We start from the raw sequence: 27,364 nt of genomic DNA on the forward strand, positions 1-27,364 counted from the left end.
TATCTGACTAAATTTTAGTTTTGGGTATTATTACCAATTTGATATGTGTTCACTGTAGCTATTCCAGGTGACTTTTTTTTATTATTCTCACTTTCTGAACTGAGGTTATAAGGAACTAAATTCCGGTTGGTCTCCTTCAATGTTAAATACAGTGTACCTCCGTCCTGGGTGCAGTGTAATTTAAATATAGAACATAAAGAAAATAGAAGGCATCTGAAGGTAGCTGAAATTTGGTCTCACTTACATAAATGCTTCTAATCTGCTGGGAACTTACCAGAATCATCGGGATTTTGGAAGATTATAACAAATGCACATATTGCCTGTGCTTCCAAATCTTGTAACAAGTCATATGTCATCCCTCCCTATCAGCTCATGACTTTCAGTTACCTTTAGGGAAGTTTTGAAGTCTCTTACCATGAAGATAGACACAACATACCTGTCAGCCCTTTCACAATTTTTTTTTGTTTTCTATTATCAATTCTCAGACTCGCTGCTGAGAAACAATGTTAGCTTTACTAACGCTCTTGTCTCAATACTTGTATAAACTCTTATCTGTTTCTTATATTGCTAACTAGCTTTCTCTCATACCCTATTTTCTGCAGATACAGATGAGAATGGAAGGAATGGGGAGCAGGGTTTTAAGAGGTGGGTGGTAACAGAAAAAGATCCTAGTCGTGCCCTGCAGGATAACCCGGAGTAGGAAAGTCTTTTTTTCCTGAAAGCTTCTATTCTTTGTTTCCCATCATTTCTTCGTCAGAAGTCAAGATGCGTGATGTGTGCTTTTTTTAAACTGACATATTTTCATTTTAATCACAATAATTCAAGTGACTACTTCTTCCTGTAACCAGGCCTATAGTGGACGGGATGTGAAGAAAAAAACTCTCGTATTCTGATTTATGAAGGATACCTTTTTATTGTCAATGCTATAATAAATTGTGCAAACTCATTATAGAGCTTCTTCAGAATCATGGGTTCCTGAAATTTTAAATTTCAGGTAGCAGTTTTTTAATTAACTCTTGTCTGTACAAAAATTCAGTGAATTTCAAGTTATATCATGTCACTTTTTCCCCTTTTTTGCTATCCTTGTGCAATGTTCTTAAATTAGTTCCTTCTAAGATTTTCACCTGTCTTTTAAATCAGCATTGTGCTGAAGTTTTGTTGAATGCCTTGTTACACCTTTTGAAGAAAAGTATCACATGTTGATGTAGAGAGATGTTTTGTTTGTGGGTAATAGAAAAGAATTTCATCAAGGGCTGGTGATTTCATTTGAAAGTAACACATTAGCAAAACTTAGTATAAAACAGTGACTAACAATTTTTTTTTCTCTATAGTGCTTCCCGTCTAGCTCAACACACTTGGAGACTCTCTGATTTGTTGCTTTAAATATAGTGGTTACTCCTAACATAGTTGGAGTTAGTACTCTTTTTCTTTCATCGCAAAGCTGCTGCATGCTTCATGAAACATTGAGGTTACAGGTCAGGTTGAACTTGTGATTTTGTTACTCTTGTTAAGTCTAACACGCGGCTGAGTGGGATAAAAGCAAAATATTTTGGATGCTAGAAATCTGAATCAAATGCAGGAGAAACTCTGCAGGTCTGGCAGCATCTGTGGAGAGAGAAGTGGAGTTAATGTTTCAAATCCAATACGACTTAGTTAAATCTAAACAGACTCAAAACATTAAACCTGTTTTTCTCTCCATGACCTTTTCTCTGCCAGACCTGTTGGGTTTCTGCACCATTCTTTCTGGACATAATGAGAGATTGTTCCATTTACATGTGCCTCCTTAGTCTGTGAAATTTAAATATTTATGTGTAAATCACTCTTCTATGTTACTTCTCATTTTCTTTTCAACCAGGCATGGTTTATTTCCATGCTTTACTTTTGAGGAATGTTTTGTTCCAACTCTTCTTCGGAATAATGTTTCAGAGCATTTTTTTCTTACTATTGCTGAAGGCATATCTATCTTTCCTGTGGTGAAGCACTTATTTCAGACAGTTTACTAATGAAGGTGTACAATTGTTTTGCAAAATCGCTTTCTTTAGTAATCTGAACAGGGATTTATCAGGCCTGGTAATTTGTAAGCATTTAACCCCATTAATTTTATCTAGCAACTATTTGCCTTCTACTACTGATTTCCTTTAATTCAGCTCCCTCAAGACTTAACTTCCTAGAAATGTTACAGAACTATTTGTGCTCTCTTTTGTGAACACAGAACCAATGTATATGTTCAGGTCTTCAAATATGTCTTTGTTTTCCATTGTAATTTCCCTGTGTTCTGATAGTAAGAAATTTACAATTTTCTTCACTCTCTTTTGATCTTAATATACTTTGTAGACACTTTTTTACAGTTAGTTTTCATCCCCTCTAATTTTGCTTGATATTTCCCCACTTGATCATTATTTTTTCCCTCTTTCCCTGATTTCTAAAATGCTGCCAGTCTTCAGGCTTGCTGCTTTGTCTGACAATTTTATCTCCTCTTTGAATTTAATACTATCCCTAATTTCATCTGTAAGCCCTGGTTGAACCACCTTTTCGCTTATTTTTGTGCTAGATGGAAATGAATACTTTCATGTATATGTTCTTTAAATGTAAATCCTTGCCTATCCGCCATCAAGCCTTTTAGTAATTTTTTTCCAATTAATCCTTTCAAATTCATGCTTCATAGTCTCTACTTAGATTTAAGATCCTCATTTCAAATTTGACTGTTCACCTTGATGACAATAAGACAACATTTATGATCACTGTTCCCAAAGGAATGCTACAGATTGTTAATTAATCCTCTCTCATTGTACAGTACCCAGTCTAGAATGGCTTGTTGATTTCCTCAAATATCATTATATCATTACTTGTTTGATTTGTTGAATCTGTCAGTTAAAGTCAACTACGATTATAAATGTACTCCTGTTCCTTACATCTGATTTTTCATTTGATGCATCTCCTTGCATCTCCATTACTGTTGGTGACCTATAGACAACCCCAAAAATGTTTTCTCAGTCAAATTAGATTAGATTCCCTACAGCGTGGAAACAGGCCCTTCAGCCCAACAAGTCCACACCGCCCCTTAGAGCATCCCTCTGCCCTTTGTTGTTCTTATCGCCACCCATACAATTTCTGCATCATGACTTTCCAAGCCGATGTTCTTCCTCATAACTGCACTGATTTTTCATCCCCTAACAGTCCTACCCACCTTTCTCTTTTTTTATTAAAAACCAAAAGAACAGCGGATGCTGTAAATGGGGAACAAAAACAAAGTTTTTGGAAAAGTTCAAGTGTGGCAGCATCTGTGAAGGAGAAAATAAAGTTAACGTTTCAGGTCTGGTGACCCTTCCTCAGAACTGTTCTGAGGAAGGGTCACCCAACCTGAAATCCTTCACAGATGCTGCCAGACAGGCTGAGCTTTCCCTTTTTTTTAGTTCCTTTTGTAATTAATGAATGCATTTGGATGTTCCATTTTCCATTCTTGGTCACTCTGTAGCCATGCCTCCATGACTGCAATAATACCTAATGATCACAACTATTTGTCTATTTGCACTGCTAATTCATCTACCTTATTTTGAATGCTGTCACTGGCTTTGTCTTTCTGGCTGTCGGTTGCTTGCTGTCTTTCTTGGAGTCCATAGAGACCTACATAGAACCCATGCTGCTCAAAAACAGCCATCTAGCTATTCTAATCCCATTTTCTAGCACTTTTTAAAATTCATTTGGGGATGAGGCTTTTGCTGGCTAGGCCAGCACTTATTGCCCAGGTAGGAGTCGACCACATTGCTGGAGTCACATGTACGTCAGACCAGGTAAGGACAGCTGTTTCCTTCCCTAAAGGACATCAGTGAACCAGGTGGGTTTTTTCCAACAATGGATTCGTGGTCATCATTAGACTCTTGATTCAAGATATTTGGTGAATTCAAATTCTGCCATCTGCCGTGGCAGGGTTCGAACCTGTATCTCTAGATTAACAGTCCAGCGATAATACCACTAGGCCGTTGCTCTTGGCACATCCACTTGTATGCCTTATCGTTGCGAGTTTCCATCCAAATACTACTAAAATATCATGAAGATTTTTGCGTCTACCACCATTCTAGTTGGTGAGCTCCAAATTCTCACCACCTGCTGTGTGAAAAATTTTTTTCCTCATCTCTGAATTGCCTGCCTGTTGCCTTTTCATCTATGCCTCCTGGTCATTGATCCCCTCTCAAGGGGATATGTTTCTTTCTTGTCTACCCTGTTCTGTGCTCCTCATAATTTTATGTCTCAACAATGTTCCTGTCAGTCGTGTTCCTCTCAATCTCTTCTACTTTAAGGGCAAACCCGTCTGTTCAACCTCACTTCATAGCTGAAACTCTCCAGCCCAAGCAATATCCTGGTAAATGTCTTCTGCACCCTCCTCCAGTGGTACCATATTCCTTCTGTAATGTAGATTCCAGTATTGCGCACAATCGTCTAGCTGTTACCTTTTTGTTATCAGTTTCCTGTGCAGGACTTAATCAAAGGCCTTGCTGAAGGGGAACTTGAGCAGACAGAGGTCATCATACACGCTGGTAGCAATGACATAGGTAGTGCAAGGGATGAGGTCCTGCAGAGTGAATGTGGGGAGTTAGGAGGTTAAAAAGCAGGACCTCAAGGTTAGTAATCTCTGGATTACACTCAATGCCATGTGCTGGTCAGAGTAAGAATAGGAGGATGGGACAGACTAATGCATGACTGAGGATCTGGTCCAGAGGACAGGGATTCAGATGTTTGAATCATTTGGAATCTGTCCTGGAGCAGAAATAACCTCCTATAAGAGGGACGTATTGCACCTGAACTAGAGGGGGACTAATATCCTTGTAGGGAGATTTGCTAGATCTACTTGGGAGGATTTCAACTAGTGTAGTGTGTGTGGGGTTGGTGGGGTGGGGTGTTGATGGTGCGATGGTTGGGGGGTGCTGGTTAGTGTGGTAAGAACCCTAAGCAGTAGTGAGATGAGAGAAGGTTGACTCTGGTAAGGAAGTTAGAGGAAGCAAGCTAAATAGACCATAGCAGGCAAGAGCAAGACAAGGAACCAGGGAAGTCTGAATTAAAATACATTTATTTCATTGCAAGTGCTCTGACAGGTATAGCAGGTGAACTTGGCATGGATGTGAACATGCGACTGGAATGTCATAGCTATACTGAGGGACAGACAGGACTGGCGGCTCAACTTTCTGGGGTAAAGATGCTATATGGAGGATAGAAGGGCAGTCAAGAAAACAGGGTTGTGGTGTTTTTGATAAGGGAAAACAATACAGCACTACTTAGAGGGTATTCTTAGGGGATCATCCACTGAACCTATAGGGGTGGAACTAAGAAATAAGAAGGAGCTGATCACTTTGGGATTGTACTATAGGATAGCATACCCCCGATAGTCAGTGGGAAATTGAGGAGCAAATATATTGGAACATTGCCAATAGATGTAAGAATACTAGGGTTGTAACATTAGGACATTGTAACTTTTCAAAGATAGGCACTGCCATACTGTTAAGGGTTTGGATGGGGAGGAATTTAAGTGTTCAAAAAAAACTTTCTCAATCAATATGTAGTTGGCCATACTAGAAAACTGGTAAAACTCTCCTTCCCTTATTTCCTAAGAGGAAGTAAGGTAACTGGAGTGTGTTCGAGCACTTTTTAACCAGTGATCGTAATTTATTTGGTTTTTTAAAATAGTTATGGAAAAGGACAGGTCTAGTCTACAAGTTTTAAGTTCTAAATTGGGGCAAGGCCAATTTTGATGATGAGACAGGAACTTTCAAAAGTTGGTTGGAGGAGGCTGTTAGCTGGTAAAAGGACGATTGGCAAGTGGAAGGCTTTCAAAAACAAGATAACATGAGTTCAGGACAAGGCTGGCAGGAGTATGGAATACTGAATGACTAGAGATTTTAAGACTCTGGTCAAGAGGGGGAAAAAAGGCATATGTTCAGTGTCGTCTGATGGAATCAAGTGAGTACACTTTAGGGGAAATCAAGAGGGCAGAAAAGAGATGTGCAGTAGCTTTGGCAGACAAGGTTAAGGAGAACCCAAAGACATCCTGCATGTGTATTAAGGACAACAGCAACTAGGGACAGAATATGGCCCCTTTAAAGATCAATGAGGCCACGTATGTGTGGAACCATTGGAGATGGGTGAGTTCCTGAATGAATATTTTTCAGCTGTATTTTCTGTGGAGAAGCTAGGAAAAAAGAATTGCAGGACCTCTAGCAGAGATATTTTATCTTTAGCAGCCACAGGTGAGGTGCCAGAAGACTAGAGCGTGGCTAAAGTTGTACGATTATTTGAGAGGCTGCAGGATAAAGCCAGGGGACAATGGACATCAGTGGTGGTTAAGTTGTTGGAGGGGAATCTGAGATACAGGATCTATATGCATTTGGAATAGCAAGCACGAATTAGGGGTTGTCAGCATTGTTTTGTGTATAATTTTGAGACATGATCTCCAAAACACACAAACTGAATTTTTGAAGAGGTGACCAAGAAAGGAAGATGGACTTTAGCAAGGTCTTCAAGATCCCACGTGGTAGACTAGTCAGTAAGGTTAGATCACACGGGATCCAAGGAGATGTAGCCAATTGGATACAAAATTGGCTTAACACTAGAGACAGAGGGTTGTTGTTCAGATTGGAAGCCTGTGACAATTAGCATGCTGCAAGGATTGGTGGTGGTTTGTCATTTATATAAACTATTTGGATAAGAACATAGGAAGTGTGGTTAATAAGTTTGTGGATGACATCAAAATTTGTTTATAGTGGGCAGTGAAAAGGTTTTTTAAGGGTAAAAGGAATCTTGATCATCTGGGCCAATGTGCTGAGGAATAGCAGATGGAGTTTAATTTAGATAAATGTGGGTTAATGGTAGGACCCTGGGGAACGTTGAGCAGAGATGAAGTACAAAGTTCCTTGAAAGTGGTGTCCCAGATGGATGGTGAGGAAGGTCTTTGGTAAACTTGCCATCATCTGCAAAAGCATCTGATTACGAATTAGGATGTCATTCTTATGGCTGTACAAGGCATTGTTAAGGCCACATTTGGAGTACTGCATATAAATTCTGGTCACCCTGTAATAGGAAGGATGTTAGCAAACTGTAAAGAGTGCAAAAAAGATTTACAAGAATGTTACTGAGAATGGAGAATTTGAGTTCTATGTTGCTGGATGGACCAGCACATTTTTCTGAGTGTTGGAGGCTGAGTGGTGACCTTTATAAAATCATAAGGGGCATAGATAAGTGAAATAGCCAAGGTCTTTTCCCCAGGACAGGGAGTCCAAAATGTAAAAGGGACCTGAGGGGCAGCTTTCTTTCACAGGGTGGTGCATACGTGGAACAAGCTGACAAAGAAAGTGGTAGATGTGGATACAGTTAGAATGTTTAAAAGCCATTTGGACTAATAAATGACTAGAAAAGGTTTAGAAGGATGTGGGCCAAATGTAGGTATATGGTGCTAGTTTGCTTTCAGAAACTTGGTTGGTGTGGATGAGTTAGGCCAAAGGGTCTGTTTCTGTACTGTATGATTCTATGACTCCAGGTGGACTACACTAAAGGTAGAGGAGGCAACAACCTAGTGGTATTATTGCTGGACTGTTAATCCAGAGGCACAGGTAATGTTTTGGGGATCCAGGTTCAAATCCTGCCATGGCAGGTGTTGGAATTTGAATTCCATAAGAATTTGGAATTAAGAGTCTAATCACGACTGTGAAGCTGTTGTCGATTGTCAGAAAAATCTGTCTGGTCTACGTGTGACTCCATACCCTCAGCAATAGGATCGACTCTTAACTGCCCTTTGGCTAGGCTAACATTTATTACTCAATGATTCACCTATACCATTTCAAAAAGAAATGTTGCCCTCGTCTACGCATCTGGTCACTTTTTTTTAAAAAGAAAGTAATCAAATTGATCAGACGTGACACCCTCTCAGCATCTATCTCTATATCTCTGCCATAATAAGGGCCAGGGTGATAAATTTCATACTTATTGCACTATTTCTCCAGTAGAGCATCTTTGTATTTTGTAAAGACACTGCTCTTGAATTTTACCTTCTGCTTTCCAGTGTACATATGAAAATTTTGAATGTAACACGACACAGAATCAGTCAAATCCAATTGGCCTTTCTCCCTCTGTATTTGCAACACAGTGAAATTACAATCTTCAGAGACCCTTAAAATTGACCCCAGACTTTTGAATCAATAATCCCAGTCTCTTGTGAATAATCATTCCAGACACCGATTTATATCTTGAGCTAAAGACTTAGTAATTTGTGGACAAGACTATATAACTTCAGAACAGTAAAATAAAACAACAAAGCAAACCTTTGTTTTCACTCCCATTCACGCAAAACAAGTTAAGGTGTAAATAAAACAAAATAACACAACTGGCCAGATTACTTAAGTGGTTTTCATGATGTGTTGTTGCATAAGCATAGGTGATGGTCTCCTGGTTGATTTTTGTTTTCTGAAAGTATTGATCAGTCACCCTTGTAGTTCACCCAAGTGAACATCATAATACATATAACCTAACTTACTAATCTCTGAGCTGATCAGGGCACATTAGGCAGAGAGCTTTCAAACTTCTATACTGTGTAACACTATCAGCCAGATTCCTTCTCAGAAAACAGTCCAAAACTTAATGCAAACTCTTACCACTCCCTGATAGACTAACTGTTTTTTCCACAAAGTCCCTGTTACCATTCAACATCTGCCTACTGCTTGAGCAGAAGGTCTTTTCCAGACATGCTGTAACCAATTCATAGGTACTGACCTCATTAACAGCCAATTTCTGCTATTTGTTTGAACACAATATTCTTTTCTCATGAAGCATCTGCAGAAGCTTTTGATCAGGAGCCAACCTGCTTCCAGGCCTAGCTCCTCAAATAAACCATAAGACCGTAAGACATAGGAGTGGAAGTAAGGCCATTTGGCCCATCAAGTCCACTCCACCATTTAATCATGGCTGATGGGCATTTCAACTCCACTTCCCTGCACTCTCCCCGCAGCCCTTGATTCCTTGTGAGATCAAGAATTTATTGATCTCTGCCTTGAAGACATTTAACGTCCCAGCCCCCACTGCGCTCCGTGGCAATGAATTCCACAGGCCCACCACTCTTGCTGAAGAACTGTCTCCTCATTTCCATTTTAAATTTACCCTCCCTAATTCTAAAGCTGTGCCCACGGGTCCTAGTCTCCCCGCCTAACAGAAACAACTTGCCAGCGTCTACCCTTTCTAAGCTATACGTTATCTTCTAAGTTTCTATTAGATCTCCCCTCAACCTTCTAAACTCTAATGAGTACAATCCCAGGATCCTTAGCTGTCCATCGTACATTAAACCTACCATTCCAGGGATCATCTGTGTGAATCTCTGCTGGGCACGCTCCAGCGCCAGTATGTCCTTCCTGAGGTGTGGGGCCCAAAATTGGACACAGTATTCTAAATGAGGCCTAACTAGAGCTTTTATAAAGTCTCAGAAGCACATGGCTGCTTTTATATTCCAACCCTCTTGAGATAAAAGACAACATTACATTTGCTTTCTTAATCAAAGACTCTACCTGCAAGTTAACCTTTAGAGAATCCTGGACCAACACTCCCAGATCTCTTTGTACTTCTGCTTTACAAATTTTCTCACCATTTAGAAAATAGTCCATGCCTGTATTCTTTTTTCCAAAGTGCAAAACCTCGCATTTGCTCACGTTGAATTTCATCAGCCATTTCCTGGACCACTCACCTACACTGTCTAAATCTTTCTGCAACCTCCCCACCACCTCAGTACTACCTGCCTGTCCACCTATCTTTGTATCATTGGCAAACGTTGCCAGAATGCCCCCAGTCCCTTCATCCAGATCATTAATATATAAAGTGAACAGCTGTGGCCCCAACACTGAATCCTGCGGGATACCACTTGTCACCGGTTGCTATTCCGAAAAAGAGCCTTTTATCCCAACTCTCTGCCTTCTGTCAGACAGCCAGTACTCACTCCAAGCCAGCAGCTCACCTCAGACACCATGGGCCCTCACCTTACTCAGCAGCCTCCCATGAGGCACCTTCCCAAAGGCCTTTTGGAAGTCTAGATAACATCCACTGGGTTTCCCTCGTCTAACCTACTTGCTACCTCTTTGAAGAATTCTAACAGGTTTGTCAAGCGTGACCCCCCCCCCCCCTTACTTAATCCATGCTGACTTGTTCTAACCCGACCCTGCACTTCAAAGAATTTAAAAATCTCCTTAACAATGGATTCTAGAATTTTACCAACTACCAAGGTTAGGCTAATCGGCCGATAATTTTCCATCTTTCGTCTTGATCCTTTCTTAAACAAGGGGGTTACACCAGCAATTTCCAATCATCTGGGACTTTCCCTGACTCCAGTGACTCTTGAAAGATCACAACCAAAAGCCTCTGTTATTTCTTCAGCCACCTCCCTGTAGGAAGTAGCCCATCGGGGCCAGGAGATTTATTAATTTTTTTCAGACTTTTAGCTTTTCTAGCACTTTTTTTCTTTTGTAATGCCTACCATACTCAACTCTGCCCCTGACTCTCCTTAATTGTTGGGATACTACTCATGTCTTCCACTGTGAAGACATATAATGTTGCATATATATGCCCAAGACTAAACAAAAGTTTTGGTCTGTTTTCTTTTAACCCAAACTATTATCCAATGTCAGTAAGTCATCTTTAGCTCTGTTCCCTGTTTACAGCTCCAAACAAAAATTGATAAAAGAATAAAAATATTGAAAACTCACTGACCGGTCTAGCAAACTATCCAGTGGCTCTCTTTATAAAATGTTTGTCATTTGTAAATTTTATAACTAGTGAAGGTTTTCAACAACATCAGTCCTGTCCCATTTTGCAGTGCTTTATTTTCCCTTCTACCAACCTTGTGGACACTGAATTTCAGGTTGTTTCCACACAATGTAAAAGTTGTTCCACCCACTTCATCTTTGACCTTATCCAAGCCCTTTATCAAATCCTGCACAATTTCCTGTGTCCAAAGAGAACAATGCCAGCCTTTCCAATCTAATGTCGTAACAAAACCACATTCACTTCAATGCCTAGATCCATTCTGATCAATCTCTTGAGAACCTGTGCATTTTCCTTGAAGCACAGTGACCAGTACTTAATGTCTTAAGTGCCTGTTTGGAGTTTTCTGAAGGTTCAACATTGCATTCCTGATTGTGTAATCAGTGCCTCCCTTTATGTTGTTAATCCTATGCACAACTCAAGCTAACATTTTGCCAATAGGACCTTTTGGAATAAAATGTACAACTCGAGATCCAATTCGATCAGTCTTGACCAAAAGCAGCATTGTTTTACACACAACCATCTGTTTCCTGCCTTGTTTATGGGAGTTCCTACAAAGAGTTATGAACAAAGCTTAACTGTTGAAAGGAGCAGTTGGTCCTTGAATGTTTAGTCTTTGGGACAATACGTATCCCTAAATGCGCAACAAAAAATATTTATAGTTGTCATTCCTGTTGTTGCTGTTTGTGATGACTTTATATGTATATTTTCTGCTATGTTTACTGATGTAGCAGGGATTACATTTTAAAATAATTTGTTGGCTGAAGTGTACTTTGGGGTACTGTTTGGGCATGTAAATGCAACATTAAAACATTTCTATTCTTTCCTGAATAAGCATTTGTCTTTTTCTTGGTTTCACATTTGCTTTATTGTTATGTATTAGTCCAACTAATGACTTGGAAAAGAATTATTGGACATATACTTTTGACTGAAAGAAGAGATGTCAATACCTGCATTTGCTATACATACATTTTTGTAATAGGGCAGGATTTTGTTTGTTCATATAATGTGAGAAATCATACAAAGCTCCACGATTTGATAAGATCATGGCTGATCTGTTTTTTATTCATTTGTTGAATGTGGGCATTTGGCCCAGAGGGCACTTATGAGTCAGTCACGTTGCTGTGGGTCTGTGTTTAAGCCATACCATGTAAGTATAATGGATTTATTTCTCAAAATGACATTAGTAAACCAAATGTGTTTACAACAATCGCTATTCAATTTCGGCCACAAAGCAAATACAGTTTTATTGGGCCCAACTCATTACATTACATTAAGGGCAACAGTTTCAGAATTCACCCTATTATTGTTGTAGCGTTGAAGCTTTTTTAAATTTCAGATTTCACTTCTGAAATTTAAAATGTCACATCTGCCATTGTGGTATTGGAATCCATGTTCCCAGAACATTACCACACTGCCTCTGCAGACTCCCCAGTCCCACCCACCCTCAAACTTTCCATTTGATCGATGAACAAGGGCCTGTCTACTTCTGTCTTAAAAATATTCAATGACCTCACTTTCACTAGCGTCTAAGTTGAATTCCAAAACTATATAATCCTCTATAGAGAGAGAACCACCTTATCTCAGTCCTAAAAGGGCAACTCCTAACTTTAAATCCTAGTTCTGGAGTTGCCCACAAAAGGAAATGATCGTTCCACTTCCACCTTGTCAAAACCATTCGGAAGATGTTCAGACTGTGTTTTTCATTAGGGAGAGTTAGCTGTATTCTTTTTAATTATACCTTTCTCTAGTTGGTGTTGTTCAGTTTTTCCATACATCTATTTTTGTCCCATAAATTATGTTTTTGTATATTTTAAGTTAAATTTTCCTCAACTGCTTCATGTCTCAAAGATGTCTGAAGTTGCATCGTGTTTTTCACAGCTTATAATTGACTGCAAAATCACTGAAAATTTACAACACAAAAGGGGCTGCTTGACCCATCATGTCAGCACCAATGTTGTGAAGTAAAGTTTGTACAAGTATGTAATTGAATTAAATATGGGAAAATCTTCCAAAGTTGTAATGTTTGATCAAGTTGAATATTATTACTTGAAGCACATTCTAATGCATGTGACCTCAGCATTGCCAATAAACAGTTTGTGTAATTCACCTGTTACTGCTGCTTGTGTACATATATTAAGGGAAAAGAATTAAGAAAAAATGTAACTTATTTAAACTTTTTGCTGGTATCTGATGGTGGCATTTTAACTTTTCACACAAGTACTTTTAACTTACTGATTAATTAACACATTCTAAGTTTTATGTCAAATGTGCTACCAATTTTAAAAACATGAATTTATTTTGCTTGCTTGTAGACATTACAAATGAAAGAAGAGGAGAATAAACGTTTAAATCAAAGATTGGTATGTATTCAATTTCGGCCACAAAGCAAATAAACAGTTTTATTGGGCCCAACTCATTACATTAAGGGCAACAGTTTCAGAATTCACCCTATTATCAGCTATTTTAGTTCTACTGTTCTATAGAGAAACTGGGAAAGTGTAGAGAAGAGGTGAGAAAAGTAATATTTCTTGCAAATTTGCAAGTGTTGCCAGACTGGAAAGATTTCTTTTCTTTCTCCTCATAACATCAGAGCTTGAGATTTATTCAAAGGTGGGGGGGAAATAAAAATTTTCTTAATCTTCCTTTTACATTTTCTTAAACTAGTTTTAATTTCTACACAAGTGCTGCACTGTTCAACATGGATTTTTCTGAATTGGGATTTTTAAAAATGCACATTGAGAATTTCATATTTTAAAACTTTTTGGTTTATCATTACTCTTTTATTATCCTGTTTTGAGAAGCTGTTTGCTGGTGATTCCAGGCATATAATTATCTAAGAGATAATGGGAACTGCAGATGCTGGAGAATCCAAGATAATAAAATGTGAGGCTGGATGAACACAGCAGGCCAAGCAGCATCGCAGGAGCACAAAAGCTTTTGTGCTCCTGAGATGCTGCTTGGCCTGCTGTGTTCATCCAGCCTCACATTTTATTATATAATTATCTAAACTTTTTTTGGCCTCTTCAAAAATATCTAGAAGCTATTAGTAAATTTCAAATTATTGAGGAACTCAGTTTGGAAGAGATGTATATTGAAGTAAATGAATGCAGTTTATATGAAGCTAGCATGTATTTATTTGTTACATAAAATTGATTGCCACAGCTTTTTTAAAATATGGTGTAACATTTAACTTTGCTAGCCATTTTGCAGTTTTTTTTCTAGGCTATAAATCGTGTGATTACTAGGTAACTGTAAGATACCTCCCCTTTAACTGAAAACCCCTAACACTTTATAGCTATGCTGAGCAATCAAATAAGGAATGGTGCTATGCAAATCATTGGAAATAGTTACTGAAAAATCTTTATCATTAGCAAGAAGGTTGGCATTCCCCATGCAGGAGACTAGTCGTATGGTACTGCTGTCAGAATGGAAGCATGATACGCACAGCAATTTGAGAGGCTGTTTTACGATAATACCTGTATTGTTTGTATTTTTGCATATCCTTGATTACTGAATAAGGGGAAAAAGTATTTTTTTGAAAAGAGCTTTGGAGATTTTACGAGGAAATGCACATTTATTGATTTTTCTTTTCTTTTCTCCATTTACTTTAAAAAGTGTTGCATGTTGTATCTGGCATATTTTACTGTTGAATATTTATCTGCCTGTATGTTCTAAATAATTAAATGTACTCAGAATTTCCAGTTCTCTCTTTTGTTTCCTATTTCAGTAATTAATTTTTCAGTCAACTATAGTCTTTCCATTTTAATTTTTAATCCCAAAGTGTGTTGTTATTTCTCAATGAAAAATCAATTCTAACTAATCTCAAAAACATCTTGAGATAATATTTTGTGCTTATTTTATGCTAATAGTTACCAAAAACTTTTTTCTCTGAATCATTTTACAAGTTATAGCACCACTAAAACATTTTGTTTGAACTTGTTAGTCAGTAAATTAAAAGTACCCGAAAGCATAAGAATACTTCTACAATATTATACAGTTATATGAAGAAGAATCATTATTAAAATAGATGGGCAACCGCTTTATTTAATTCTTGAATGCCCTCATAATAACAAGAAACAACAAATGTCGGTGTTACAAAAGGCTGCATTGTAACACACCCAGTGTTATTCCATGTTCATCATTTGGTATAATCCTGTAGTGTTGGGGTGTCGCGTCTCATTTGGTGAGTCGAAGTTGCTGTGGAAGTGTGTACTTCTGCATGCATTTTGTACATTTGGAGCTATGGATAGTAATAGATGGCCAAACAAGTTTCTATGGTATGGCTGATAAGGAATTCCTCCACCCTTACTGCTTTCTATTGGTGTGTGCTGGAAGGATTTCTAGGTAAATATTCAAACTGTTTGGCCATGTTAGGAATACATTTTCTTGATTGCCAAGACCTAGGGCAGTACTTAACATGGACGATCTAACTCAGTGGCAAAGATGCTATCTATTTTGCCAATCCAGTGACCTTTCAAATCTTTTGTTTCTACCTCGATCGCTAGATGCACTTTGGAACTGCAATGTGAATTGTATAATGAAACTTTCCTTCTTTTCATATTAATTGGGCATTCCAAGAAAGACATCTGTTACTCAGTGATGGCCACGAAGGGCAAGTGCTAATTTTATGGTCTTTTTTTATTCTTGCACAGGATAAGGGCATCACAGGCTAGGCAGCATTTATTGCCCAGAGGGCAGTTCAGATTCAACCACATTGCTGTGTCTGGAGTCACATGTCAGCCAGACCAGAAATGGATTGCAGTTTCCTTCCCTAAAGGATGGTGAACCAGGTGGTGGATTTTTCCAACAATTGATGGATTTGTGGTCATCATTAAATTCTTAATTCCAGATATTTTATTGAATTTGAATTCCACCATCTGCCATGGTAGGATTTGAACCTGAGCCACCAGAATGTTATGTGGGTCTCTGGATTAACAGTCTGGCAATAATGACTAGGCCATTGCCTCCCCCTAGTTGGTAATCTTTGTAATAGCTTTAAATAGTCTTCTTTATCTCCAGTTATATGAAGACCAATATCATTAACTCTTTAAAATACCTCCAAATTCAATCTTTACTTTGCACGTGTAATGTTGGTTACAAGTGCATTTGCGATGTACGGGAGGCTGCAAAAGAATACAAAATGAGCTACATATAATCATTTCACATTCTATTTAACCAAATTGAAATTTAATGAAAGGGACACTACTTCAAAGGGAAGTAAATATGAACACTTGGAAATTCAAATGAACTTCAAGCCAGTCTGAACAATGGTTGTTAAATTCTAGGCTTTGTTTGCCATGATTTTGCTAATTTTGTATGTTACTAGTCCTCTGACCTTTTTTTGGTGTTATTGACTACATTCTGATCACAATATTTCCCTTTCAAATCTGCTTCAGCTGTTTTAGAATGAATCCTCTTAATTGGAAATAGTTGGTAGTACAGAATATGACTTGCTGAAAAGTCATGTTTTGTGAATGATATTTCATACATTGTTTTTCATCTTGTATTCATCAGAACAATGTAAAGGGAACCCAACATCTTTGCTTTGTGAAAAGAATATTGACTGAAAAGTGAAATGCACTAATTAATGATGACTGACCACTAACTGTCCAACTTTACATAAATTTTAAGCCATGTGGATGACAGTTTTTGGAAAAGGCATTGATCTGGAAAATTAACCAGGGTGGCTGTTGCTGTGTTGAGTTGGAGCAGTGCACTTGTATATGCATGCTTATTTTGTTTTGAAGGAAATGATTACGTTAATCAATATGTTAATATAGGTTCCAGTACATGCAAGTATTAGAAACTGCACACAGCTGACCATCCAAAAATGTCAACATATTTCTTCACAAACTTGATTATTTGACAAATGTTGTCCAGTTGTGGAAGTGTACCTAATATTGGACAGTATTGTGAATTTTGCAAACACAGGCTGGCTGGATATGTTCATACCTTATTTGTTGCTGATAGCTGAATGGATATGCTGTTTGACACAATCTGCCAGTCTTTGCACGTGCGGTCTATAAAGCCAGCATCCTCCATTTACTAAATTACTCATCTTTGTGATGGGCACAATGTCTTTCTGGCATGATGACAGCATTGTGTTAGTGGTTAAGGCCATCATGTTGGCGCTGTATAGTAGCTAGCTTCATCTATTGCTGAAAACTTTTGGTTTACCCTAGAATGGTAGGATTTCTCATCAGCACTTTCCTCTGAATTCAGTATCAATATGGATTTCACTTACCTTGAGTATTTTTGGCAAGTGATCCTGATGAGTATGAGACCAAAAAGTTTCAACAAAATGTCGTCTTGCAGCAGTCCTCCAGGATCTAATTATATTGAAGGTCATTTTTACATGTCACTTTGTGTCCGTATTTGAAAACTAGACTAAAATGAATGAAAGAATATTAAGATGTGTGTAATGCTAGTTGTTATACTTATCTTTTGATTGTGTGTGTGTGTGTGTGTGTGTTTATATATATATAAAATAATTGTAACATCCTTTACTCTGACATTTATTATAGCAAGCTAATTTTAAATTTAACCATGAAAGAATACCAATATTATTAGCTTACAAAACAATTGTATCTGTGACTACTGTGATTCCAGGAGGTATTTTAAGATGGATTATATTTTAAATTGAAATCTTTACAAATTGGAGCATTAGTTAAATAAATGGTGCAAAAGCTACACAACTCTAAGCAGTGACAAAAATCAATTATAGACTTCCTAAATTTTTCAAGTCTCTGAATATTGTGAATTTGTTGCTTAAATGTCAGGTTTAAAATTCACATGGACCTAATTCTTCAGGCGTATGTTAAGAGTTGCATTTTTCCATCAGTATGGGTATTCAGGAGAATGTTTAAATAGGTGGACTCTAGTTTTTCTGAATTATGTATTTTCTTCCTAAATCAAATGAAACTGGCAAAACTTTGAGATTCATTTTGAACACTTCAGGTGCCTGTGAGAACCATACTTGAAAACACCAATTTAGGAGAGAAATGCACTAGAATACAACACAGATAGTACTGGGTTCTCATCTGTCTTTATTTTTTAATCAAGTTTTGCTTTGAAACGACTTGCAGTTTGTAACATTGAGTAATGTTCACATCAGGTTTTTGTGCCAGAATGCAAAATCTAGGGATTTTAATATTTCCAAAATTTGACTGGGGCTACTAAAGTGTTAAAGGTTTAGATGGTGAAGAATTTGATAAATGTTTTCAAGAATTTTTTTCTTTATCAATATGTGGAGCTCCTACTTGAGAAAAAGCAAAACTAAACTCTCTTTTGAGCAATAAGGCAGGGCAGGTGACTGAAGTCAAAGTGGAGGAACACTTGGGTCTAGTAATCATAATTCTATTAGTTTCAAAATATTTCTGGAAAAAATTGGTGTAAGGCAAATTTTAATGGTATGAGGCAAGAACTTTCAAAAGTTGACTGGAGTAGACTGTGGGTCAAAGGATAACTGACATGGGAGGCTTTCAAGAGTGTGATAACAAGTTCGGAAGCATTATGTTGTAACAGCGAACTGTAAGGCTGGTGAAATTGAAGAATAATGGATGAATAAAGATACAGGTTATAGTCAAGAATAAAAGTATTATTTTAGATATAGACAATTTGGTTAAACTGAATCTCAGGAATGCTCTTACACTCTCTTTTCTTCTTAATATTGATTTAAGAAAGAAATCAAGAAAGGAAAGAGGAGATGTGAAATGGCATTGGCAGATAAGGCTAAGGATAATCCAAAGGGAGACCAGAAATACATTGAGCAAGAGAACTAGAGAGACGGTATGTCCTCTTTTTAAATTAAGCCCCAGGAGACTGGAGAGATACTAAATGACTGACTATTTTGCATCTGTTATTACTGTGGAGAAAGAAATGGAGTTTTGGACAATGTGGAGGAATGAATTTTGGTGTTTTAGAAACAGTTGACAGTACAGAAGAACAAGTTCAGGGTTCTTGGAGAATGTAAAGGTGGACAAATTTCCAGGATCTGGTCTAACATGTCCCAGAAAATTGTGGGAAGTAAGGGAGGAAATTGCGAGAGCCCTTACGGAAATATTTGCATCACCTATAACTACAGATGAGGTCCCTGGTGACTGGAGGGTACTTAATATTGTACATTTTAAGGAAGATTGTAAGGAGAAACCAGGGAACTATAGACCTGTGAATCTGACATTAGTTGTGAGTAAATTATTGGTATGGATGATAAAAGATAAGATTTATGGGCATTTAGAGAGGCAAGAAATGATTTAGGAATAGTCAGCATGATAGTGACAGGAACATCATGTCTCTCAAACTTGGTTAAGTTTGTTTGAGAGTTACCAAAAATTGGGAGAGCAGTAGACATTTACTTGGACTTTAGTAAAGCCTTCAAGGTTCCGCATGGTAGACTAAGTAGTAAAAGTCAGTCGTGTGGAATTCAGTGAGCTTGCTAATTGGATACATTATTGGCTTAACAACAGGAGACAGTGTGGTGGTGGAGTTTAAAAAAAACGTTGCTGGAAAAGCTCAGCATTTGTGAAGAAAAGTCAGTTAGTGCTCCTCAGGAAGGGTCACTGGACCCAAAATGTAAACTGATTTTTCTTCACAGATGCTTCCAGACCTGGTGAGCTTTTCCAGCAATTTTTGTTTGTGTCCTTGATTTAGAACATCTACAGTCTTTTAGTTTTTAATTTTAGTGGTGGTGAAGGGTTGCTTTTTGGTCTGGAGGTCTGTCATCAGCAGTGTTCCATAGGGATTGGTCGTTTTTTTGTCTTTTATATAAATAATTTGGATGAGAATATATAAGGCATAGTTTGTAAGCTTGCAAACAACACAAAAATTGGTGGCATTATAGACAGTGAGGAAAGTTTTCTAAGGTTATAAAGTGACCTTGATAAAATGGGTCAGTGGGCTGAAAAATGGCAGATGGCGTTCAATCTGGATAAATGCAAAGTATTGCATTTTTGTGTAACAAACAAGGGAAGGGCTTATACAATTAATGGTAGGGCCTTGGGTAATGTTGTAGAACAAATGGACTTAGAGGTGCAGGTACATAAGTCATTGAAGTGTGTGTCACATATAGACGGGGTTTAAAAAGGCATTTGGCATGCTTGCCTTCATTGCTCAGTCCTTTTGAGTATAGGAGTTGAGAAATCATGTTGAGGTTGTACAGGACATTGGTGGGAGCCTCTTCTGGAATACTGTGTCCAGTAGGAAGGATATTATTAAGCTGCAGAAGGTTCAGGAAAGATTTGCCCGGATGTTGTCAGGTATGGATGGCTTGTGTTCTCAAAGGTTGGATAGGCTGGGACTTTTTTCACTAGAGCATAGGAGGTTGAGAATTGACCTTTTATAGAAGTTTATAAAATCATTAGGGGTATAGATAGTGTCTTTACCCCAGGATGGGGATTTTCAAGACTCGGGGCACATTTTCAAGATGAGAGGAAAAAGATGTTAAACAAAAGACATTGCGCAGACTTTTTTTACACACTGGTGTTTGTGTGTGGAATGAACTTCCTGAGGAAGTGGTGGATGTGGGTACAATTAAAATGTTTAGAAGACATTTAGATAAGTACATGAATAGAAGGAGTTTGGAGGGATATGGACCAGGAGCAGGCAGGGGGACTAGTTTAGTTTGTGATTATGTTCAGCATGGACTGTTGGATCGAAGGGTCTGTTCCCATGCTGCATGACTCTGATTTTATAACTTTATGAATACAGAAAATGATTAAATCTGGAATTGATAATCTAGAATTGATTGCTATATACGGTTGTTCACATTCCAATTCTAAAGCTGAGGCTATGAAACTTTTTCCCCGCTTCTCCATTTTAACTCCTAAATTGCTGTGACCCAAAATATGAAGAGGTACCTAGGCAGTCATTTTGGAGGCTCTGGTGAGGTCTTAGAGAAAAGCCTCTTATGACACACTGATTTGATATTGCATAGTTAAAGTGCCCCGGAACTGCATTGCAGTACTGTTTCACCAGAACTTTCACAGTCACCATTGCAGTCTCCAAGTCAGCAACATCAATTGCTTGCCCCACAACTGCAATGGAGAGCACTTATGAAGATTCAAGCTACTGCATTCTCCTCAGCCTACCTTGCTTTATTGCTTTAATGCCCATCCTGTAACTTCAATTTTATATATCCTTCTGCTACATACAGTTTTATAACTGAGGCACACGAGGAAATCTGCCAGTTTTGTTGCTAAGGTGACCAGTAGGAAGTCTCGCTGAGTAGCTTCAGGGGCAATTCATATTAATTGACTTTGAAGTATAAAATATTAAATTTATAAATTTAAAGAAAAATTGGCATTAAGGTTGGGAAGAATTAGCAAGCAATAAATGAACTAGGAACCTATATGAACAAGGAACAGGCATGATCTGTTCAGCCACTTGAGCCTGCTCTGATATTTAGTAAAATCATATTTGATCAGATTTTAACTTTATCTGCATTCTCATCTCAGCTCTGATAATCTTGCACCCCCTTAAAGATCTACCTCTGTCTTGTTCTTAGAAACACATTTGAAGGGTCCACTTTTTCACTACCTTGTCAGGAAGGAAGAGTTCCAAAGACACCCAACTCTCTGAAAAGTAGTTACTTCTGACCTTTAAATAGTTCTAGATTTTTCTAATAAAAGGAAATGTTCCCTCTACATAAACAATGTTAAGACTGGCCAGGATCTTGTTTCATTGAAGTCACCTCTTACTTTTCAGCTCCAGCCTTTAATCATAATATTAAACCCTCCACCCCCATCCCAGGTATTAACGTAGTATTCCAACTGCAGTCTTAGCAGTGCCTGGTATAATTGAAGCGTAACCATCACAGTTTCATTCAACTTCCCTCAATAAATGAAAATTAGCTTTCATAATAGCTGCACATGTGTACTAACCTTTTTATGATTGGGGCATAAAAACACAGATCCTTTTATTTCTGAGCTCAGGAATCTCTTGTCATTGTTTCCTCTTTATTGTTCCTACCAAAATGGGGAACTTCACATCTTTGCACACTGTCATAACCTGTCTTACATCTCTTTGAGGTTACAAAGTCCTCTTCACAAATTGCTTTCCTATTGACGTTTCTCTCAGCAAATTTGTCAACAACACTTGTCCCTTCGTCCAGGACATTTGAGTAAATTGTACACAATTGAAGTTCCAGCAGCAAACCCTGTGGTATTCCACCCATTACACTTTGCTAATCTGAAAGAGCTATTTATGCATATTTTCTGCTTCCTGTTGGCCTAACAATCATTTGATGTCAATACGCTAGCCCCTACACAGTATTCATGAGCAGCATTTGTTTTTGTTTTTAAAGTTCATTCATGGAGTGTTGGTGTTGCTGCCTGGACCAGCATTTGTTGCTCTTGAGAAGGTGGTGAGCTGCTGCCTTGAACTGCTGCACTCCACTTAGTATAGGTAACAACAGAGGAGTGCCAGGATTTAGACCCAGTAACACTGAAGGAATGGCAATTCTATTTCCAAGTCAGGATGGTGAGTGGTTTAGAAAGAAACTTTGAGGCAATGGTGTCACCATGTGCTGTCTTTGACCTCCTAGCTGGTAGTAGTTGTAGATTAGGAACTGCTGTTCTCAGATGGTCCTGCTTTATCCCCAGCAGATGTTACCTGTAGGCCAAGCAATGACCATCTTCAACAATAGATCCTATCTACCAGCCCTTTAGACTTACTGACAGTACCATCGCTTAACCCCCCAGTTGACACATGTTTCTAGTCTACCTGAATCAGTCACATTCCATGGCTATAAAAGCAGATGCACTGTTGGGTATAGACTATTGATTGAATCACCACTTGAAAACTTTTCTACCATGTATAAGACACGTCAGCTGTTCAAAGGAATGCTTTTCACAGGCCTGCACAAGTGCAGCTCCAAGATCACACATTGGACCACCATTCAGGACAAAGCAACCCCATACCATAGCCACCCGTGTATTAATCATTACATCTGTCACAATAGCGACTTATTTATCATCTACAACACAGATACACTGCAGCTGCTCACCAAGACTTCCTCAATAGCACTTGTCAAATCCACAATGCCCATTGATGGAAGCAAGCACATGGGAAATTTACATGAACTAGATATCATCTCCACTTCACATGTTTTGAAAATAGTTTGCCATACCAGTATCGTGATGGATCAAGATGACTAAGCAAGCATCAATCATGTCTCAAGCCATAGATTCCATCTCCTCTCTCCTAATCACTTGCTGTGCTATAAATAAATAAGAGCTTCTGGTCATTTACATCTGATTTTTACCAGATGGTGACCTCTACTGCTTTCGTCAATGGGAACATTTTTTGCTGTCTGTCCAAATTTCTCATAATTAAGAGCACATTTGAAAGACAAGTAGGTAAACACACAAAGGAAATGTGAAAGGATATTGGGATATATCGGAGTTAGATAATTAGATTCAGCCCAAACAGCAAGCTCTCTTACTGTGTTTTGGCTGCAATAAGTGAAGTCTATTTAACAAAATCGCTAATAATAATTACAACATGCCTTGGGCTAATATTTGACTCTTTTTTGATTTTTCAGATGTCCCAGAGCATGTCTTCTGTATCTTCCAGACATTCTGACAAAATAGCTATTCGAGAGTAAGTATTTCCCAGTCGTTAAAGTGTAATGTCACCAAGCTGTTTTATGATATTTTAACTTTTACATTTTTTAATAAGGTATAAAGAAAAACTGATTTGCATAATTGCTGGAAGACATCAGGAGGTTGGAATGTATAAGTGTTGGTTTCTGAAAAGGTTTTTTCCACTTGTTCCCCTTCACTGTTTCCCTTCACCACACATCCCAAAAACAGAATCATTTAAGACACAGGTTCAGACGCCATCGTCACCAGTATCTGCAAACTTTCCAAGGGTTTCCTTTTAAATGAAATTTTTTGTCTTTCGAAATCCAAAACAGCATACTAGCTCCCGTGGGGAGCTGGGGTTTTTGTGAACAAGGCAAGCAATTCTATAAAAAGCTTCTAGAAAAAAGGTGTAAGAATAAAGGATTTTGCCCATCCAACCCACTCGCCAATTCAACATGATCATTGTTGATCCTCTATCACAATGCAACTCTCCTGTTCTCTCTAGTAATTCTTAACACTTTTAGCATCTAAAAGTCTCATTTAAACATAGTCACTTGGCCTTCACAAGCTTCTGTTGTAGCGATTTCTAAGTTCACAGCTGTCTGAAGAGCTTCCTTGTCATCCTAGTGCAGAATGGCAAGCCCAGTACCCTAGCAAATACCCCTAGCCCCGTCAAAATTCTCTAACTTAGTTACGATTACCTCTATTCTTCTAAACTCTGCTGAATGCAAAGCTACTGAACCTAATCTCTCTCCACATGACAAACCTGCCACCTTGAGAATAAGTCTGGTGAGTCTTTGTTGCACATGCTCTTTAGTAAGTATGTCTTTTATGTTTTTTCTCGATGGAAACCAAAGACACAGCATTCTAGCTGTGTCCCCTAAGGTCTTCTGTAGCTGTAATAAGACTTTTTTTCTATGCTCAAACACTTTTACAAATGAAGCGCAGCGTACCATTTGTCTTCCTAACTGCCTGCTGCACTAGCTTGTTTTCTATGACTTGTGTACCAGAACACCAAATTCTCTTTGCACATCAAGATTTTCTAATCTGTCACTGTTTAAACGAAAGTTTTTCCTTTCAGGCAGTTTATCACTTCTTAAATTTGTTGTGACCATTGGTCAGAACCCTTAAAAATGCCCACAATACTTATTCCCTCTTGTCTGAGGAAAGTGCTACTGATTTACATTGCAGTTTTTTAAAAAAAACTATTTTTAAGTGCACTCTGATTAGTGTTGGAGGCATAAAATCAAAAATTCCATACCCTCAGGAAATGGCCTGGCTAGACGTGCCTGAAATTTGAAGGCTTAAGCAGCTTGCTTTTAACTAGTGACATGGACTCAAGTTTGAAGCCACTTAAGAATTTTTTTATGAACTAATTCTCCTTAAGTTTAAAAACTCCATATCCTTTCCAATAAAAATGCACCTAAGGAGATAGAATGTGACTGGGTAAAGGCAGTTCACCCACACTGGCGGCTGATTGAGTTACTCCAGAAAATTCTATTGCAGAAGAAACCTTCCTGTAGTCATCCCAAGCAAATAGAAAAGATGGTGTGTGAGACTGGAAATTGAGCACCTATGAGAGATGGGAATGACAGGTGGCTCACCAAGATACAAAAAAGGATTTAGCTAAGATAAAAGGTGAGGCCAAGAAGCCTGTCTGTTTTAACTGCCAGTGCGTATAGCGTATTGAGGCCAACTATTGGCAGCTACAGGGAAAAACAGCCAAGTTCATCAGGTCACATGCACCATGTGCAAGAATAGGAGTCAGCCTAGTCTGCAATGCTATCTGACTATTTCTCTGACTTCAGCTATGAATCCTGTAAAGGTATGCATGAGTGCAAATGGTTTTAAATGAATCCTTGAGTACCACATTGCTCTGGGTTAAATGAGTAAAGCTGCAGTGAAGCGGATGGATTGCTTAGATCATGTGAGGCTGCCCAAGGTATTAAGGGTGATCCACCGAAAGTTTACTGGCTGGTTCCATTGACTTCCAGTAAGAAGGAAATCTCTGCCATTATATCTCCTGCTGTTCAGACTCTGAAAGGTGAGCTGAAGCATTTCAAAGACTGAACAAGTAGTGGCAAGCTTATCCAGTTATGCAATATGCTTAGACAACCTTCTAATGTATAAAGAGCCTGGGAAAGGCTGATAGTCCTCTTCCAGAAAATAGCCAGCTGACAGTGGTCACAAAGAAAATTTGCTAACGCCCAAGGGACATACGTGGAAGTCAGCTTATGTAGTTTAAAGGCAGCTAAAACTGCAACTTCTGGATTATTACATTTAGCCGCACTTGCGGTTAGCAGAAGTTGCTTTCAATATGATTTTTTTAAATTAATTGAGAGCACTAGCAGCTTTTTTCATTATTTCTGCAGAATCTGGGTCATTGACCTTTTGCTTAGGAATGTGGGACAATTGATTTTTTTTGCCTTTGTTTTGCTGTACTGGATTATTGTACTCTTTATTGCATCTCCTTGTCACCTGCAAACTAACTTGTCTTGATTTTCTGTGACTTGGATTATTGTTTCCTTGTCTGAGACAGTAAATAAAGCTAGTTCCTCCTGAGCACATGGTGAAGGGATTTGATTTATTGAATTGTCTTATATTTGCATGCCATTGAAACAAACCAACTTGATCAGTCCTCACTTCTTCAGCCTCTGGATGGAGTGATTCACTATCAGCATAAGGAATCGGACTGCAAGAATAGCTGCTCTAGTATGAAAATGGTTACAAAATTGGAACAAAGTTCTCCAAAAAAGCATTTGGCTTTACATTTGGAACAAGGTCATATTTTAATCATTTGCAAAAGTACAGATATGTCAATACTCTGTAACCTATTAGTAGAAATGAAGATGATACATGTTAAAGTTGGGCAAGCCAAACTGGACATTTACTGTGGATATGAATTTTACAAGATTGGTCTTGCCAGATGCAATGGTTTGGAAGTAAAATAAACTTTAGCTGACTTAGATGCGCTATTACCCAACATTGTTTCAATCAAAATGTTTATTGTTTCATTTTTTTTGTACATTTAATTTTCTGTCATTAGTTCTAAAATTTGGTTGTTAATATTTTGATCATTACGTAATGGCGGTAATATTGCCTATCTTCTTGAACTATCAGGGGAAGGGGAGAGAAGAGAGAAAATGTTCATTTGCCTTTAGGAAATCTTTGCACTGATCATATTGCTGTTATTCAGTGTGAACGTTTCAGGTTTAAGTCATTGACTAGATCTTCATGGGTATCTTTCTGCCATGCTTGCAGCCTATCCCCAAGAAAATAAATCTCAATTGTCTCACTAAAGCATGCTGTAAGACCTACAGCTCCACGTCACTCTCTACCTGCCATGCACCTCCTGCTGTTCTTAATTTGCTTCCACAAATATCTGTTATTACCTCAAACACTTTTTTACAATATTCTGTGTTTTCTCAGTTATCTACTTCTATTTGAATAGTTCTATTAACCTTTTTAAGATCAAATATTGTTTCTCTGCTCCATTCTACGCTATTTTTAATGTTTCTGCAAGTCTCTTGTTTTCACTCAGTTCAGATGATAGTTATTGCTCCTGTGTAGGCTATCCTTATCCAGAAATGGATTATATGGCCTTTTTTAAAATATAAAGCCTTCCTAGGTGACCAACCCTGCAGCTGCATAATATTCCAATTTTCCTTTCTGAACCCTGGCAAACTTTTTTGCATGGAATGCAGTGCAGAGACTACCAACTATTAAGTAGTATTTTTAAATATATTATTGTTTCAACCAAATGTGGAAGGTAAATAAATTCTTCTCTTTTTTTCACTTCTGAAATTTGAGATATCAAACTCTTAAACAGAAGCATTCAAAATGTTCTAGGACATGCATCACTGCGTTGAAGAACAAATCACATGTAAGAGGTTGCTTTACGTTAGCATCTTCATGTTGATTAATACATTATAAATTATAACACTGACAAAATTCTAAAGCTCATGTTTGCAGTTTTGAAACACACTGTGAACAAA

The 27,364-nt window shown here is 38.1% G+C and overlaps 1 protein-coding gene across 3 annotated transcripts in view; it reads left to right on the forward strand.

Moving 5' to 3' along the window:
* Positions 1–27,364, forward strand: part of rb1cc1 (RB1-inducible coiled-coil 1) — a 190,375-nt gene that overhangs the window by 127,219 nt on the left and 35,792 nt on the right. The window contains exons 19-21 of one of the 3 annotated variants that reach the window (XM_059646056.1): positions 13,101–13,148; positions 18,468–18,576; positions 23,327–23,385. In XM_059646056.1, the coding sequence (XP_059502039.1) occupies positions 13,101–13,148; positions 18,468–18,569 (150 nt within the window). In that variant the 3' untranslated portion in view covers positions 18,570–18,576; positions 23,327–23,385. Of the gene's footprint in view, positions 1–13,100; positions 13,149–18,467; positions 18,577–23,326; positions 23,386–27,364 lie in introns of those variants that run through there. The other 2 variants (XM_048529229.2, XM_048529230.2) reach the window with 2 other exon arrangements.

This window comes from Stegostoma tigrinum, chromosome 5, assembly GCF_030684315.1.
Source record: "Stegostoma tigrinum isolate sSteTig4 chromosome 5, sSteTig4.hap1, whole genome shotgun sequence".
In the NCBI taxonomy this organism is placed as follows: Eukaryota; Metazoa; Chordata; class Chondrichthyes; order Orectolobiformes; family Stegostomatidae; genus Stegostoma; species Stegostoma tigrinum.